The 16,029-nt window shown below is 44.2% G+C and overlaps 2 protein-coding genes across 3 annotated transcripts in view; both read right to left on the bottom strand.

The window, feature by feature from the left end:
- Positions 1-3,150: 3,150 nt before the first annotated feature.
- Positions 3,151-9,228, bottom strand: LOC307222491 (fatty acid-binding protein, liver). The gene is made up of 4 exons (XM_079987834.1): positions 9,066-9,228; positions 6,301-6,473; positions 4,167-4,256; positions 3,151-3,274 (listed from the first exon to the last, which is right to left on the bottom strand). Exons 1-4 carry the CDS (start codon positions 9,130-9,132, stop codon positions 3,224-3,226), a joined length of 381 nt encoding a protein of 126 aa, XP_079843960.1. The 5' UTR covers positions 9,133-9,228; the 3' UTR covers positions 3,151-3,223.
- A 4,867-nt stretch (positions 9,229-14,095) lies between these two features.
- Positions 14,096-16,029, bottom strand: part of MYOM3 (myomesin 3) — a gene marked incomplete at its 5' end in the record, with an annotated part of 50,062 nt that continues 48,128 nt past the window's right edge. For both annotated transcript variants that reach the window (XM_079987695.1, XM_079987694.1), the window contains one exon: positions 14,096-16,017. The remainder of the gene's footprint in view (positions 16,018-16,029) is intronic.

The raw sequence follows: 16,029 nt of genomic DNA, 5'->3' as shown, positions 1-16,029 counted from the left end.
ATTTAAAATGTGCAAACTTATATGATTAAAAATTCATAGTATCAGGGAAACAACCAACAGCCACCAGGTTATACTCAGGTGAAGTAAAGAACCTCACAGCCAAAGAATCTTTGAATTTCCTACCTAACATTTCCATATGACTTTAATCCAGAAATTTAACAAGCAGCTGCCAATTATATGAGGAGTCGGCTTGTTTCAATCTATCCTATATATGTTGCATTAAGTTAACAAATTGCTAACAATATGAGCAATTGTATTAAGTTACCTCTCACCAGATTTGCTTCTGTCGACAGGTGTCTTTTGTACAGGTACTGTAATGAGCTGGGATTACAGCTAAGACCTCTCCCTTACAGCAGGTGCTTCTAATCTCAGCTCATTGCATACAGTGAAGACACCAGGTAGCCTGACATCTGGCTGGTTGATAGGGGATCAAATACTTATTTCACTCATTCTAATGCACATCAATCTCTAATGTTTGTCTTCTGGGTTTCTGGGGTTTTTCCTGTTGTTATTCTATCTCTCACAACTACAATAAACCTACCATTAAAATTATGGACTGGTCATTTCTTCATCAGAGGGCAAACGGGCAAATTTAGCAGGGGATCAAATACTTTACCCCCTCACTGTATGTCTGGTACCTTCGTTATACAGTTTTTAATCGTATGCTGATGATACGCCTCTTTGCCCTGGCTTTTGACAATTGAGAAGTGTGTTTTTGGGACCTGCCCTACTCTTGTGATTTGCTTAAACTGCTTTTAGCATTGCATTTTAGATTACGGTAACAGACCCTGGGACCTGCTCGTGAATAAATAAATTTAATGCTAATAATAATTAATAATAATAATAATAATAATAATAATAATATGACAGACAGTTTTTGCAAAGCAATTTTCCCAAACACAATGCATATTTGTATATATGCATGTTTTTTTGTTTTTTGTTTTGTTTGTTTTACTAATATATGCATTTTATCCACGTTACTTGGCTGGAGAACTGCATTCCAAAATTCAGAGAAGTGCAGGTTTTGAAGAATGGGTCTGTTTCACTTTGCATATGGTTTCGGAAAATGTGAATAACGTAGGTTTTGAATTGAATTGAATCTGAATTGAATTTCTCCCAAATCCCTAGCTACATATGACTACTATACTAGGTACGGTATATGTGCACAGTCAGGCTAGTAAAAGATAACAGAATCATAGACTGTAGAGTTGGAAGGGATCCTGAGGGTCATCTAGTCCAACTCCCTGCAATGCAAAATCTCAACCAAAGCATCCCATGACAGATGTTCATCCAACCTCTGTTTAAAAACTTCCAAGGAAGGAGAGTCAACCATCTTCCGAGGAAGTGGCACCCAGGACTGGACACAATATTCCAAGTGTGGTATGACCAAAATAGAATAGAGAGCCATCTTACTATTTCCCTTGAACTGGACACTATACTTTTGTTAGTGCAGCCTAGAATAGCATTAGCTTTTTCCGCAGCTACATCAGATTGTTGACATGCTAAGACTGTGGTCTCCTAAGACCCTTAGATCCCTTCCACATGAACTACTTGACAAGCCAGGTGTCCCCCAATCTTATATTTGTGCAGCTGGTTTTTCCTGCCTAGTATAGAACCTGACATTTGTCCCTATTGAAATTCATTCTATTAGTTGGGACCCAGTTCTCCAATCTGTTAGGATAATCTTGAATCCCGATTCTATCATCTGCAGCATTAGCTACCCCTCCCAGTTTGGTGTCATGTGCAAAACTGCAGATGTGTGTGTGATAGTAATTCTGAACTTATTTTTAAGGTTCTTACCATGTCGTTAATTCTAGCGTTCTCATTTTTTTAAGGGTGCCACAATTTCACTGGAGGCAGAATTGTGAATGGGTTCTTGGCTGCATGGATGATGTCAATACCAGCACTTATCTATGCTGGAGGAGTGTCTGAAGTGAGCATTGCTATCCTATTCTAGTCACTCTTAGAGAGCTGTTACGCAAATGTACCAAGGTTTGGCCCTCTAGCTGAGGATTCACAGTAACAGTGTTCCTTGCTCTTCTTTCTTCTCAGCTGCTGCAGGTCTGTAATTAATTGGCATAGCTTTATGGGCAGCTATAGGGGCACAATTGGGAATCTTATATGAGGGCTTTGGCATGAAAGAGGCAAAAGGCAGGAGATGATGTCCTTTGCAAGAGGAGAGGCACTTGGTGCTTAACGATGCATCTTTGCCATTTGATGAGAAGCCATCTTCACATGACAAATTTGTGGTTGTACCCAACTGAGGTTTATGTGGAGTAAAGCCATTGAAATGAATGGGCCTAAGTTAGTCATGTCCATTAATTTCAGTGGATCTACACTGAGTAGGACTAGCGTCGGAAGCAACCCATGCTAACTCTATTGCATTTGGTGACACCAGAGTTCTTTTCGTGCCAAAGCTTTTCTTGGAATCTTTTCAAAACTAAAGTCCTCTCAATTTCAGCAACGTCCCTTTACATTTTCTTTAGCATTGCTAAACTTAAGAAGAACCTTACTGCTGAAACACACCACTGGCCCATCTAGTCCAGCATCTGGTTCTCACCATGGCCAATGAGTGAGGGAAACTTGCCTGGGGGGAAACTTGCAAGTAGGGCCCAAGGGCAACAGCACTCTCTTCTCCTGCAGCTTCCAGCAACTGGTGTTCACAAGCACACTGCCACCGACAGTGGAGGCAGAACATATTGATAGTCTTGTTAGGATTTTTATCTCACCAGCTGCTCAGCAAGTAGCACTATGGTTGTTTATATCATGTGAGTGTCTGAGAGCGTGAGACAGGAAGTCTCATTACTGTTGGAGTACTGATAGAGGTTATTTCACTTCTGTGTGAGATGTTGTTCTGTACTGCTGCTGAGAGAGAGCAGACATGCTGTTGGAGTCTCTGTATATAGACTGTTAAATAAAGTGGTTTATAGCTACTCATTGTCTCTTTCTTCTGCAATGAGATGCCAGAAGACGAGTGTGCTCCTCTCAGGAGGGGTGTGTGTGTCGCTTATCACAGGTCTCTCTGGACTGAGGAAGATTTACAGCCAGAGAGTGACCACCGGAGAGACGCCCCGGTGTCTTGGGAAGGTGGCGGCCTTCCCGGGCGTTTTTCCAACAAGTCTTACCCTCCATAAATAAAAGGAAACATCATCAGTGATGGACAGGGCACTTTATTCCCCAAATATAAAAAGTCTGCTACAAAACTGGGTTGTCTTCTGCATCTTTAAACCTTCCGGCTTCGTCTGGTGAATGTTGCTGAGCCAGATGTGATGGTCTGTGGAAGATAAATTGGAAGAGGTTTCTCTAAATTGCCTCGTAACTAGCAGGTGTAAGACTTACCTAAGCAACGCAAAGTACATCAGAACGTGTTCCAAAACACTGCAAATAACCAGGTAATTGGGGCAATCGTTGAAGCCAGGGGACCAATTAAAAGTAGATCCCTTAGTAAATTAATTGACACATACAATTTAGCTTCAAAAACATTCCAATGAAACTATTTTGTTTGGGGTGAGTTTTCACCTTTGTTCAAGCCATGGCTATTGTTGGAGCATATTCCTAATGAGATCCAGTTTGCTGTAGTCTTGAATTGGGGATAGGGTGGCCATGTTCAAAATGCTCTTGTATGCATTAGCAACTAGACCTGCTTTGATTCTTTCTTTCACATTTGCAATTGTTAAAGGAGCAGGTGCCCTTTGAGTATGTGCAGAGTACCTTTCTCTAGATGGCCTGCAGTATTTTGCAGAACCATGTGGCACGATGCAAAATGCCAACATAAAAGTGAGCAAAATGCTTGCATTCTTGACCAATACTTCCCACATATCTGGGATTGGGAGAACAGGAGCTTCCAAAGGCAGAGGCACAGACATTCTCCCAGCCCCTCTCTTGGAGAAAGTGACCCTTCTGCAACTGTTCATCTTAAAATACAGTGGTACCTCGGGTTAAGTACTTAATTCGTTCCGGAGGTCCGTTCTTAACCTGAAACTGTTCTTAACCTGAAGCACCACTTTAGCTAATGCTGCCTCCTGCTGCTGCTGCGCTGCTGGAGCACAATTTCTGTTCTCATCCTGAAGCAAAGTTCTTAACCCGAGGTACTATTTCTGGGTTAGCGGAATCTGTAACCTGAAGCGTCTGTAACCCAAGGTACCACAGTATCAGCATTTACTCACCTCCACCATTTCATTGCCAACTACTTGCTGCTCATGGACGAATTTATCTGCTTTGGCTATTAGTTTTCCATTTTCCAGGGTTACTGTGCACTGTTTTAAAAAAGAAAAAGAAAAACCATTACTGCACAAGGTTTGAGCAGTAACAGATCAGATGCATAGGTGGCCACAACCAAATGGCCAGCAGAAGGCAGAGTTGCACCAGAATGAAGGAAATGAATACAGGCAGTTAGTGTTTTAGGCACCTTTGATATGTGCATGACTTCACATGTCCACATTGCAGTGAACTCAGAAACACCCAGAAAAGGTCACAAAAAACATCACAAAAAGGGGGCAGGACAGGACAGGGCGCCTTACACAGGCACCACTGATGTGCGCAGGGGTCTGGAACGTAACCCACACTCAAATCAGTTGCTGCCTGTATATACATTCTAAACAAATGTGTACATTATGGAGCCCCTAATGTGAATAGAAGCTTCTCCATACACTGCAATGGGAAAGAAACAGGTGCCTCCTGGGAATACTGTGCCACAAAGATTGAGGGTTGCCAGCCAGGTCCAGAGTCTCTGACCACTTTGCACCATTCATTTATAGCACTTTGCTACCATGTTAAACAGTCATGGTTTCCCCCAAAGAATTCTGGGAACTGTAGTTTGTTAAGGGTGCTGAGCATTGTTCCCAGACCCCTGTTCTCCTCCCAGAGCTTCAGATCTCAGAGTTTCCTATGAAGAGGGCTTGGCTGTTAAACTACTCGGCGAACTGTTGCTCTCTGAGGGGAGTAGGAGCCTCTTAATGGCTCTCAGGATCCTTAACCACCTACAGCCCCCAGAATCCTTTGCGGGAAGCCATGCCTGTTTAAAGTGGTACCATAGCACTTTAAATGTATGGTGTGACTGTGGCCTCTGTGTCTAGCTTTAAGAACCCACCCATGTGGGCTCTCACATGCAGGTATGAATAGGGATGAGTGAACCTGTTTTTCATTGTTCCATTCTTCAGTTCTCTACATTTTCACATCGGTTTGATTTTTTTAAAATGTCCTTGTGAAAATTCACTAGCATTTTCATACAAATTTATCCTCAAATATATACATTTTAATGCATTTTTTTTTACTAATAGACTCAATTTTGAGAAGCCATTTTCCCCAATATAATGCATTTTTTCCTTTGTTATTTTCTCCAGGATATGCACTTTAATGCACACTTCACCCTAGCAGATGCCTTCTCATACCCATTACTTGACTGAAAAACCTGCAATGCAAAATTTGGGAAGGACGTCTGTCTTTTGCCTTGCGTATTGTTTCAAAAAGTGCAAATGAGGTAGGTTCACCCTGAAATGAAAACTGGAACAAATTTCTCCCTTGCCTGCCTTTTTCCCTGGGTTTGGCAACTCTACAGAGAATTCAGGACTCATGCACACTTTTGCTTGTCCTGTGCGTAGAAAGGAGACGTCTGAGTGCTTTCCTGCTTGTCCCGTACTTTCTAGGTGCAGATCCAAGAGGTTTTGCCTTTGTCCCACCACTTTCCCCCCAGGAAACCTGTATTTTAGTGCTTTATTGGAACAAGCAGCAATCTGAGGGAAACCTGACGGCCAATTGTTCCAATTCAGCGCTAAACCACAGGTTTCCCCAGGGGAAAGCGGCAGGGCAAACAGAAGAAGTGTGGATGAGAACAGCAGCCAGGTGAGGCAGCTGCACCAGGTGGCAGCTGCATCATATGCTCTGAGGATGGCAGAGTAAAAACAGGTAGGGCAGATTTGAGTCAGGAGGCACAGTCCTGTGGGATTTTCTCTTGCTCAAGCCCCAGTGAAATGAGCAGCAGCTGCAGCTGAGTGTTGCAGGAGATTGTGTACCCTGTTAAATTCATTCACGTATGAGGAGCGATCAATTTTCTACATTATGCACCAAAATATCTTGGACTGGCCCTTTTCTGTACATTACAAACAAGACGGTTTTAAAGAAGTGTGGTTATAATGTCTTTTCAGCAAAGAACCTTGGGAACTGTAGTTCTGGCAAAGCATCTGGGAATCTCCACCAGCTACAGTTTCCCAGCAACTCTCACACTGGAACCAACTCTGCTCTAGTTTGTGTTGCAGATGTGCCTGAGTAATCGATCGGCAGCGTCAAGAGCTAATTAGTTACCTTCACTTTCTTGCCATCCATGGTGGTCATTTCTGTTTCTTTTCCCAGAGTAAATGAATTTGTGACGGATTTGTTGGGGGTTTTGGATGTGACGACAAAGCTGTTCCCGGTTTGCTGGATTTCAGTGATGGGCTTAATGTCTTTAGCCGCTTTGATGATATCGTCTGACAAAGCTGGGGAGGTGGAGAGAGACAGAGACACACAGAGAGATGTGGTGGAACAAAAAATGGAGAACATGAAAGATCCTGACTGGATCAGATCAAATAACTGCTTATTGGAGCATCCTGCTTCCCCCTTCCCCCAAGATACCTCTGGGGACGCCTTCAAGTAGGAGCACAGTCTCCCCCCAATATTGCTCTCCTGCAGCCATTGTTCATAGGCAATGGAAGTTCCATTTTGCTATCATTCCTTCTATTTCCCAGGCTTCTGGTTATGAGTGCCAATCCTTTATGTAGCCCAAACAACACCACCTCAACATGACTGGGAGGTATATCTACAGGCTTGTGGCGGACTCCAAATTAAAGGACCCCCAAACTGAGCATGCTCATTGACCACAGAATGACTGTAGGAAGGGGGAGAAGCCAGAGGGGAGGTGGGGTTGGAATCCTGAACAGCAGCCCTAGAAAGGGCAACATTTGGTTGCAGGTGCCATCTGTGCATGGCTAATAGTCACTGCTAAGCCTCTCTTCCTCCATGTGTGTGTCTCACTCGTTTTTAGAAACACAGGGAGCTGCCTTGTACTGAGTCAGACCCACTGATTCATCTAACTCCATACCAACTGGCAGCAGCTCTCCAAGGTTGTAGGCAGGGGACTGTCTTCCCTTATAACAAAGCTATAACAAAGGCGGCATTTTTTCATCTCCGCCAAGCTAAGCAGTTGGCTCCTTACCTCTCTCGCCCTGACCTAGCCACTGTGATCCACGCGACGGTCACCTCCAGACTGGATTATTGTAACTCGCTCTACGTGGGGCTGCCCTTGAGACTGACCCAGAAACTCCAGCGGGTGCAGAATGCCGCAGCGAGACTCCTTACGGGGTCTTCGCTGCGAGATCACATTCATCCGGTGCTATACCAACTGCACTGGCTCCCAGTGGAGTACAGGATCAGGTTTAAGGTGCTGGTTTTAACCTTCAAAGCCCTATACGGCCTAGGACCCTCGTACCTACGGGACCGCCTCTCCTGGTATGCCCCACAGAGGAACTTACAGTCTTCAAATAAAAACATCTTGAAGGTCCCAGGCCACAGAGAGGTTAGGCTGGCCTCAACTAGAGCCAGGGCTTTTTCGGCTGTGGCTCCAATCTGGTGGAACGCTCTGTCACAAGAGACAAGGGCCCTGCAGGACTTGACATCTTTCCGCAGGGCCTGCAAGACAGAGCTGTTCCACCAGGCCTTTGGTCAGGGCGCAGCCTGACTCCCTCCTTTGGCAATCTTTACAAAACTTTAGTTTATGGTTGCCATCAATTTTGATTTTAATTATTTTTTATAATGTTTTATAATGTTGCACTGTTTTATTGTTGTTAGCTGCCCTGAGCCCGGCTTCGGCTGGGGAGGGCGGGATATAAATAAAATTTCTTCTTCTTCTTCTTCTTCTTCTTCTTCTTCTTCTTCTTCTTCTTCTCCTTCTCCTTCTCCTTCTCCTCCTCCTCCTCCTCCTTCTTCTTCTTCTTCTTCTTCTTCTTCTTCTTCTTCTTCCAGCCCTCCTCAGAGACCCTGGAGATTGAACCAGGATCTTCTGCATCCATATCAGATGATCTGCCATTGAGCTATGGCCCTTCCTTTTAGATTTAACGCCTTCTAAAGCAGTGACCATGGGACGCAGGTGGCGCTGTGGGTTAAAGCCTCAGCGCCTAGGACTTGCCGATCGAAAGGTCGGCGGTTTGAATCCCTGCAGCGGGGTGCGCTCCCGCTGCTCGGTCCCAGCGCCTGCCAACCTAGCAGTTCGAAAGCACCTCTGGGTGCAAGTAGATAAATAGGGACCGCTTACCAGCGGGAAGGTAAACGGCGTTTCCGTGTGCGGCTCTGGCTCGCCAGATGCAGCTTTGTCACGCTGGCCACGTGACCCGGAAGTGTCTCCGGACAGCGCTGGCCCCTGGCCTCTTAAGTGAGATGGGCGCACAACCCCAGAGTCTGTCAAGACTGGCCCGTACGGGCAGGGGTACCTTTACCTTTACCTTTTTTTAAAGCAGTGACCATCACCCCATTCTATGGTGGGGAACCCCATGCATGCTTTCTGTCTGAAGGATTGCTTCCTCTTGCCTGGAAACAAGGAACATTTTATTCTCAGTAAAAGAGCAATTCTGAAGCTGGAAAGGTTTCGGGAAGATGTCTAAATTGGGGTGATGGTGCATGTGTGACTGGGCGAGGAATGATGTAGAATTGGAAGGGACCCTCAGGGACATTTAGTCCCACCCCCAGCAATGCAGGAATCTTTTGCCTAGCATGGGACTTGAACCCATGTCCCTGAGATTAAGTGTCTTGCCAACTGAGCTATCCTTGGCCTCTAAAACTGGAGGGAAACAATCACAGAATTGTAGCAAAGAAGGGCTTTCTAATTGCAGCGAAAGATTGATTTTGTAGCAGAAGATGCTGCTCACCTTGATCTAGCAAAGAGGTCTGCATGGTTCCTAGCCCTGCCCTTTGCCTCTCTGCCCAGAGGACTTTACAAATTCTATTAGTCCTCAAAGCAAGAGAGCAGGTCTCCTGTGAGACCCCTGATTATACTCCAGCGAACTTGTCTCTTCCGGAAAAAGCAAGGAGCTGCTTACCAATAGCTTTCAGGAACTCTTCATATTTCTCTTGGCTGTAGACCTGCCACGTGCCATTGAATGCCATTTTGGAAACTGGGAATGACAGAATGACAGGCTACTGGTGCAGGGCAAAAGCAATTGTTGGTGTCCCCAACTTAACTGGATGCAATTTATAAATATGTGAATCCTGTATCCTGTCCAGATTCAAGCTGCAAATGATTATACTAGGAACTATCAATAATTAATCCTAAATGTTGGCATTGTGGAAATAACCTTCCGGTCATTGGGTTGGTGCAAGCCTTGACTGATTCCTCACAGGAACAGGCATTGGCAAATCACACATTATTTCAAGATCCAGGGTTTATGTAACAATGAAGGCAGGAAGCCTCAATGTATTTGGGGTGGGTGAATCCAATGCAAAGGTGACTGAATCTGTCAATTTCAGTTTCTCACTTTCCTACCCTTAAATTCATATGCTACATTTCCACATCACTTGGTGATTTATTTATTTTTTAAAAAACAAGTCCTCATGAAAATGCTATTTTCACTAATTAGGCATTTTTGTGTGTACCTCACCCTGTTATATCATATATACCATCACTTCAGATTTTTACCACAGAACATTAGGGAAGGATGAATCTGTTGATTTTAGTTCCTCATTTTCCCGGTCTAAAGTTAAGAAGAAGAAGAGTTCGGATTTGATATCCCGCCTTTCACTCCCTTTAAGGAGTCTCAAAGCGGCTAACATTCTCCTTTCCCTTCCTCCCCCACAACAAAGACTCTGTGAGGTGAGTGGGGCTCAGAGACTTCAAAGAAGTGTGACTGGCCCAAGGTCACCCAGCAGCTGCATGTGGAGGAGCGGAGACATGAACCCGGTTCCTCAGATTACGAATCTACTGCTCTTCACCACTACACCACACTGGCTCTCACCTGCAGTTTGCATTTTTAAAAGTCCTTATGAAAATTTGTCAACATTTTGGTGCACATTTCTCCTAATACACATACTTTTGTATGCAATTTTGACTAGTATGCACATTTTTGCAAGCAATTTCTCCCAATATATTTTGTGTTATTTTCATCCATGTGTGCATTTTTATGCATACTTCCCCTAATATAAGCATTTCTGAACAAATTTATTTGGTTGGAGAAATGTGAATTTTAAAGGATATTTGGAAGTATCTTAGAGAGCAGCTGCCAGCCAGTGTAGACAGTACTGAACTATGTGGGCCAACGGCCTGACTTGGTGTAAGGCAGCTTCCTTTGTTCCTAGCATAGGCTTAAAACCAAAAGCAAAAACAACAAACTACCTTGCAGCATCCAGCTTGTGAGAGTTTTGATTCCTGATTGTCTAGAATCACCACAGGCAGCCAGGTGAATGTCTATTGAAAAACGTGGCCTATCAGGCAGGAGGATAGAATAGAATGCTTGATGGTCGGTCCTTCAAAGCTGAGATTGCTGGTCTTCTGTTTGATAGAAAATCAAGTGGATCATGTAGGACACTAGCATGGTGACAACCTTCTTTTGTACTTAGACATCTTGGGCAAATTCAAAAGTTCACGGTCCGTTTATGACAGTCACTGCCATACCCCAGTCACAGCCACACCCTCTTCTAAGATTATGCTATACAGTGGTACCTCGGGTTAAGAACTTAATTTGTTCTGGAGGTCCATTCTTAACCTGAAACTCTTCTTAACCTGAGGTACCACTTTAGCTAATGGGGCCTCATGCTGCCACCGCACAATTTCTGTTCTTATCCTGAAGCAAAGTTCTTAACCCGAGGTACTATTTCTGGGTTAGCGGAGTCTGTAACCTGAAGTGTCTGTAACCTGAAGCATCTGTAACCCAAAGTACCACTGTAATAATAATTAGTGGCTAATTGCAGCAATCAATGCAGATCTCCCTGTGTTGCTTTTCAGCGAGAGCTATTATTTTCTGTGCACGTACATGGGTAAATGATTTGGAGTGCTCCAATATCTTCCTTTGTAGCGGCTCAAACTGTGTTTTCCTTGAAGTTCCATTGTGCATAACAGAACTTGCACACTATTCTCTTGAAAACAGAAGCACCTTCTGTTTTCAGTGTTCCTAAATGCTCAGTTTTGGAGCATATGGAAAAACAACTCCTTGGTGTTTTTCCCATGTGGCTTCTCCAGGGTGACCCTAGGAGCCAATCCTCAGTGGCCAACTCACCTCCTTTCACTCCGATTGGCTCCAATCAGCACAAATGGTAAGAAGACTTCTTCTCAGTGGCTACGAAGCCCCCCTTTCATGCTGATTGGATGGCCCTAGGATGCTGGAGAAAGGGACCCTGCTGCAGAAATAGTAATGGGTCTTTGACCCCCCCCCCGTGACTCCAGACCTCTGCACTTTTTGGGCACAGGGCCAAAGAACAGAGATGAATCATCACTCCAGGACGATGGCTTGTTAACTTTGGCAGGCTTTACACTTTACGCTTAATTGAAGTAGTATTTGTGTGCTACCAGGTCTGACCTACCTTGGTCAACATTTCTAGTCCTGCATACTACACAATGCACCTCCTTTTGATAGCAGAATGGAAGAGTAATACTTCCCCCTCTTTTTGTAACTGTAAGCAACTTCTCCCCCCCCCCCGAAATGCCAAGAGGTGGAAACCATCTTAGTATCCCTGCACTGTACTTTGAGAAACATCACACCATGAGTCCTGGTTTGGAGCAGCTTTGCACTTGCGAAGTACTGTTGAACTGATTTGGTGGTGAAAGGCTTGGCGACTCCAGGCTCTCACTAAAAACTCCTTGTTAGCAATAGCACCATGGGCTACTGCTCTGTTTCCAGGCATAAATCAGTGCTGGTTTTGACCTACAAAACCTTATATGACTTTGGTCCGGGCACTTTTGGTGAGGACATAAGAGAGGGATTTCTCGGTGGTTCCTCCCAGATGGTGGAACTCCCTTCCATGGAAGGCTAGGTTGGTCCCCTCTCTGCTTTCCTCTTGCCAGCAGACAGAGAGCTTTTTGTTCAGACAGGCCTCTGGCTGTTATGGCAGAGTCTTCTGAGGGTGGGTCACGATTAGTGATCCTGCAGCTGAGGTAGGACATAAAAGTCTTACCAGCAGGGTCCTGGAGCAACTGGCAGATGTACAGGGAAGGGCTGTAGCTCAGTGGTAGAACATTGACCTTGCATGTAGAAAGTTCCATCTTCAATCTTGGACATCTCCATGTAGGCATGGGAAGTGACTGCTGGCTGAAACCCCAGACCAAAAGTCTGACTCAGTTTAAGGCAGCTTCATATATTTGTATGTTCCTCTTTTTATAGCCTAGGTATTTATTGAGTAGAGGCCCCACCCACTAAATGCTGTATCTGGTCAGTTGATGTGGCCATTGGCTTCTGCTAGGCCCTGGGGTTTCAAGCTGTGGGGATATCTCCTCAAGGCTCTCTTCATCATCCAAGGAATCTGTTCTGGGGAGATGTGGACTCTGGTACACACAGTTCTACATGGGATGGACCAGGGAGTGGAGCCATCTTCTCCTCAGAGAACCTCCAAGGGTTCCTGGACTAGGACCAATAGCAACTGAATCATGCAGACCATGCGTAGGAACACATTTTCAGAGCTAGCTTTGTATCAGAAAAACATACGTACGTATGAGATGGAGATTAGGGCTCTCTCAGACAGGGTGGCCATGTCTTACTTTACAGAAGACAGTCATACATGGCTCTCTGGTTCCAGCCTAGTTTAAAAAGAAATAATATAGGAAGGGAGAGCAGGAGTGGCCTTGAAGAAGCTGTCCATCAACACTTAGCACCTCGACAGCAGACCTGGAGACTCACTTGAGCAGTCTTTCCCACTGCAGTGAGAAGTATTGTGTTTCTATTTATTGTAATTATTTCTGAATTTGCATCTTTACATACAGTATAAGTTAGCATATGCCAATTTCTTAAAATCTGCCTCCTCGTTTGGGTTATGCAGTTCCTCTTCTCTTGCTCCCCAACAGTATCGGAATTGTCCTTTTGTGCCTGAAGGCATTTAGTGCATAACAGGACATATTCAGCTGTAACACTGGAAAAGTTATCTCTTAAGCAATCCTGCTCAGTTCTGCCAGTTACCTCTTTTGACTTCTGCTGACCCTGGGGAGCTAAAATTTAAGCTGCTGTGTCAAAAGGACTGTGGCATTAGCTAACCAGCCCTAGCCACTAGAGAGGGTGAGGAGGACATGACAAACGGCCACAAATGCTTTTAGGAGCATTTATAACACAAAATAGCGTGGCAGATTTTGGCCACGTCTACACCTTATATTTAAGGCTAATGACTTTCCCCAAAGAATCCTAGGAACTGTAATTTATCCTCCCACATTTACAATTCCCAAACACCGTTAACAAACTATAGTTCCCAGTATTCTGTGGGGGATCCCCATGCTTTAAATGTATTACGTGCATATGACCACACTGCGGTCCATGGACCACTGTCAGAGAAACAGTATAGAAATGAAAGAATTAAAGAAAATTGAAATGTGTGTGAGAGGGGGTTGAGCAAGCGAAGGTTGTGTTTGCAAGAGAACCGTGAGAGAAGGGTGGAACAACAGGAGCTATCGCTGTAAGTGTTAAGGACAAAGGGAAGGGAAGCTAAGAAAGTTGCTATGTCTTGAGATCAAACCAGTAGAAGCTAGTAGAAAGAAGTACTGCCATATATGGAGATAACGGCCCCTTTGCTAGTGCATGTACAAATGCTTGTGCCTTTTTCATATTTGGTGTGCCATCCTCTCAACTACTTGCTGGTTGAGGTAGCCTTGCAAAGCTTAAATAAACACCCTTCGTGACCGACAATTGAAGTATGGATTTTATTGGCCATCTAGGCTGAACTCATTGGGTCTTGGGTATTGAACCCCAATATTTCCCCAACACCAACAGCGGTCTGTGTGCTTCTTTCAAGTGGTCCGGTGTGTCTGCATTAAATATTCACCTATATTTGGCCCATGGTGGGGGGGGGAGTTGGGCAACCCCTGTTAGCCCTTTTCATAACAAAGGAGGACCTTCAAACTTCTTTAGATCTAGGTAGCACACAGGTGAGCAGCCATGACTTCGGGTTTTAGGCTTCTAGTTTATTAATGCATGCTTCATCATCAAGCATCATCATTTGCTCTTGTCTTGTCACATTTATCTGTTTTCTTTCACATGAATATTAAAAGCATAGCATGAACCACGAAACAGCTCACTACAGATTCTTGATCAATAACACCAAATAATAAATGCATCAGAAGTCCACTCAAGGCTTCTTTCTGAAAAAGTGTCACCTGGACTCTACATCCAGAATAGAGCCACTGCTATTAACATAAGCAGGTCTCTGACCTCAGACATATCAACATTATTCAGTTAAAACATACTTAAACCAAAGCACATGACTTCACCCAATGAATCCTGGAAGTATACCCCTCACAGAGCTACAATTCCCAGCACTCTAAACTATAGTTCCCAGGATATTTTTTTTTTGGGGGGGGGGGAACCATGTGCTTTAAATGAATGTTGTGGATGTGACCCTAGTATATAGTGCTGTAGACTGAGACCTCAACCATCAAACTCAACAGGTGACCTTGAGCCACACACCAACTCTGCCACTAGCCTACCTTTCAGGGTTGTTACTGTGAGAATAAAATTAGGGGATGGGAATAATGTATACTCTCCTGAGCTCCTTATAAGGTGGGATGATCATGATCATAATAATAATAATGATAATTCAGGTAATAATAATGCTGCTGCTGCTGCAGACATTTGATTTCAGGTTTGTTTTTCATGAAAAACAAATTCAGCATCTTCTGTACTCTAGTTCAGGCCATGTTTGTCCTGTAAAGAGATCCAGCTGTAGGCCTGTCACTCTTTCCAGGCACCCCCTCCCCCCCCTTTCCCCCTTCTCTAAAGTACACTTTCTTTTCTCTCTGTCTGCCAGGGCTGAGTCATGCATGCATGCTCGTCACTGGGCAACCGCAATATCATGTTATAATTTGTGAATGAGCCACTGTAGACCTAACATCACTCTTAGACCTGGCTGACATACCACCCAAGTCCCTAAACTTTCCAATAAAACTTGATTGACAAGTCCCTTTTTAACATGGTGAACCCAGATTTTTAAAATTGCGATTTCATGATGGGCAGGGTATAAATAATAACATTATTGTTGTTGTTGTTGTTGTTGTTGTTGTTGTTGTTGTTGTTGTTGTTGTTATTATTATTATTATTATTATTATACTATCGGGGACATCATATGCATTCCCACTATTTGCACCTACAAAAGTTGGGGCAGTCACACTATTTCATTTCCAATCAGTACACATCCTGTGACTTCCTGCTGAAATTCCTTGACTTTTTGTGCTACAAATGTTTTGGGTGTGTCCCACTTTTGTTCTGCTGCATGCAGCCTTTCCAGACATCAGTAATGAGGTAGCATTGGGGAAGCATCACAGAACTAATGAGCAGAATAAAGCCACCACTAAAACATAATTATTGTGATAACACCCACAATAAAGCACCAGTCTGGAGGGGCCCTTAGCTTACAGTCGACGTTTTCCGAGTGGGATTTTTATGTACAGTACTGTTCCTATGGATGCTCTGATGCAAGTCCTCGTAGCTGTGTTCTGAAATATTTTCAAAAAGTGGGCTACCAAGGGATATGGTGGTGGTTGGCACTTTCACAGGCTCAGATCACTACGACAAAATCAACTAGGAAGAGTCAGAAATTGTATGCTACAGAATACCAGCTACTGGATGTGTGTGTTTAGGTGGAAGCACAATGTGGGGAGAGCTATTGCCATCCTGCCCTGCTTTTGAGTTTCCCATGAGGCATCTGTCTGGAAAGATGCTTGACTAAAGGTGGACCCTCATGTCCATTCATTTCAGAAGTGTCCTTCAGAGGGACTCAGTAGAATGGGGAAGTCCATTGCACATGCCTCTTACTTGTGTAATTCCTGGGTGCCCACAAGAAAACTGGGCTTCATTTCCAGCCTCCTACCTTGACTGCAGG

This window comes from Podarcis cretensis (assembly GCF_951804945.1).
Source record: "Podarcis cretensis genome assembly, chromosome: 8".
Classification (NCBI taxonomy): domain Eukaryota; kingdom Metazoa; phylum Chordata; class Lepidosauria; order Squamata; family Lacertidae; genus Podarcis; species Podarcis cretensis.
The sequence above is the reverse complement of the archived record's forward strand: the minus strand, read 5'-3'. Positions and strand labels throughout refer to the sequence as shown.

Excerpts from the sequence above, each read along its gene's own strand:
- LOC307222491 (XM_079987834.1), bottom strand. The coding sequence starts at position 9,132 with ATGGCATTCAATGGCACGTGGCAGGTCTACAGCCAAGAGAAATATGAA. Across the intron at positions 6,474-9,065 it reads AGAGTTCCTGAAAGCTATTG|CTTTGTCAGACGATATCATC; the intron begins GTAAGCAGCTCC and ends CCACCTCCCCAG. Across the intron at positions 3,275-4,166 it reads TTGGCAATGAAATGGTGGAG|ACCATCACATCTGGCTCAGC; the intron begins GTGAGTAAATGC and ends TATCTTCCACAG.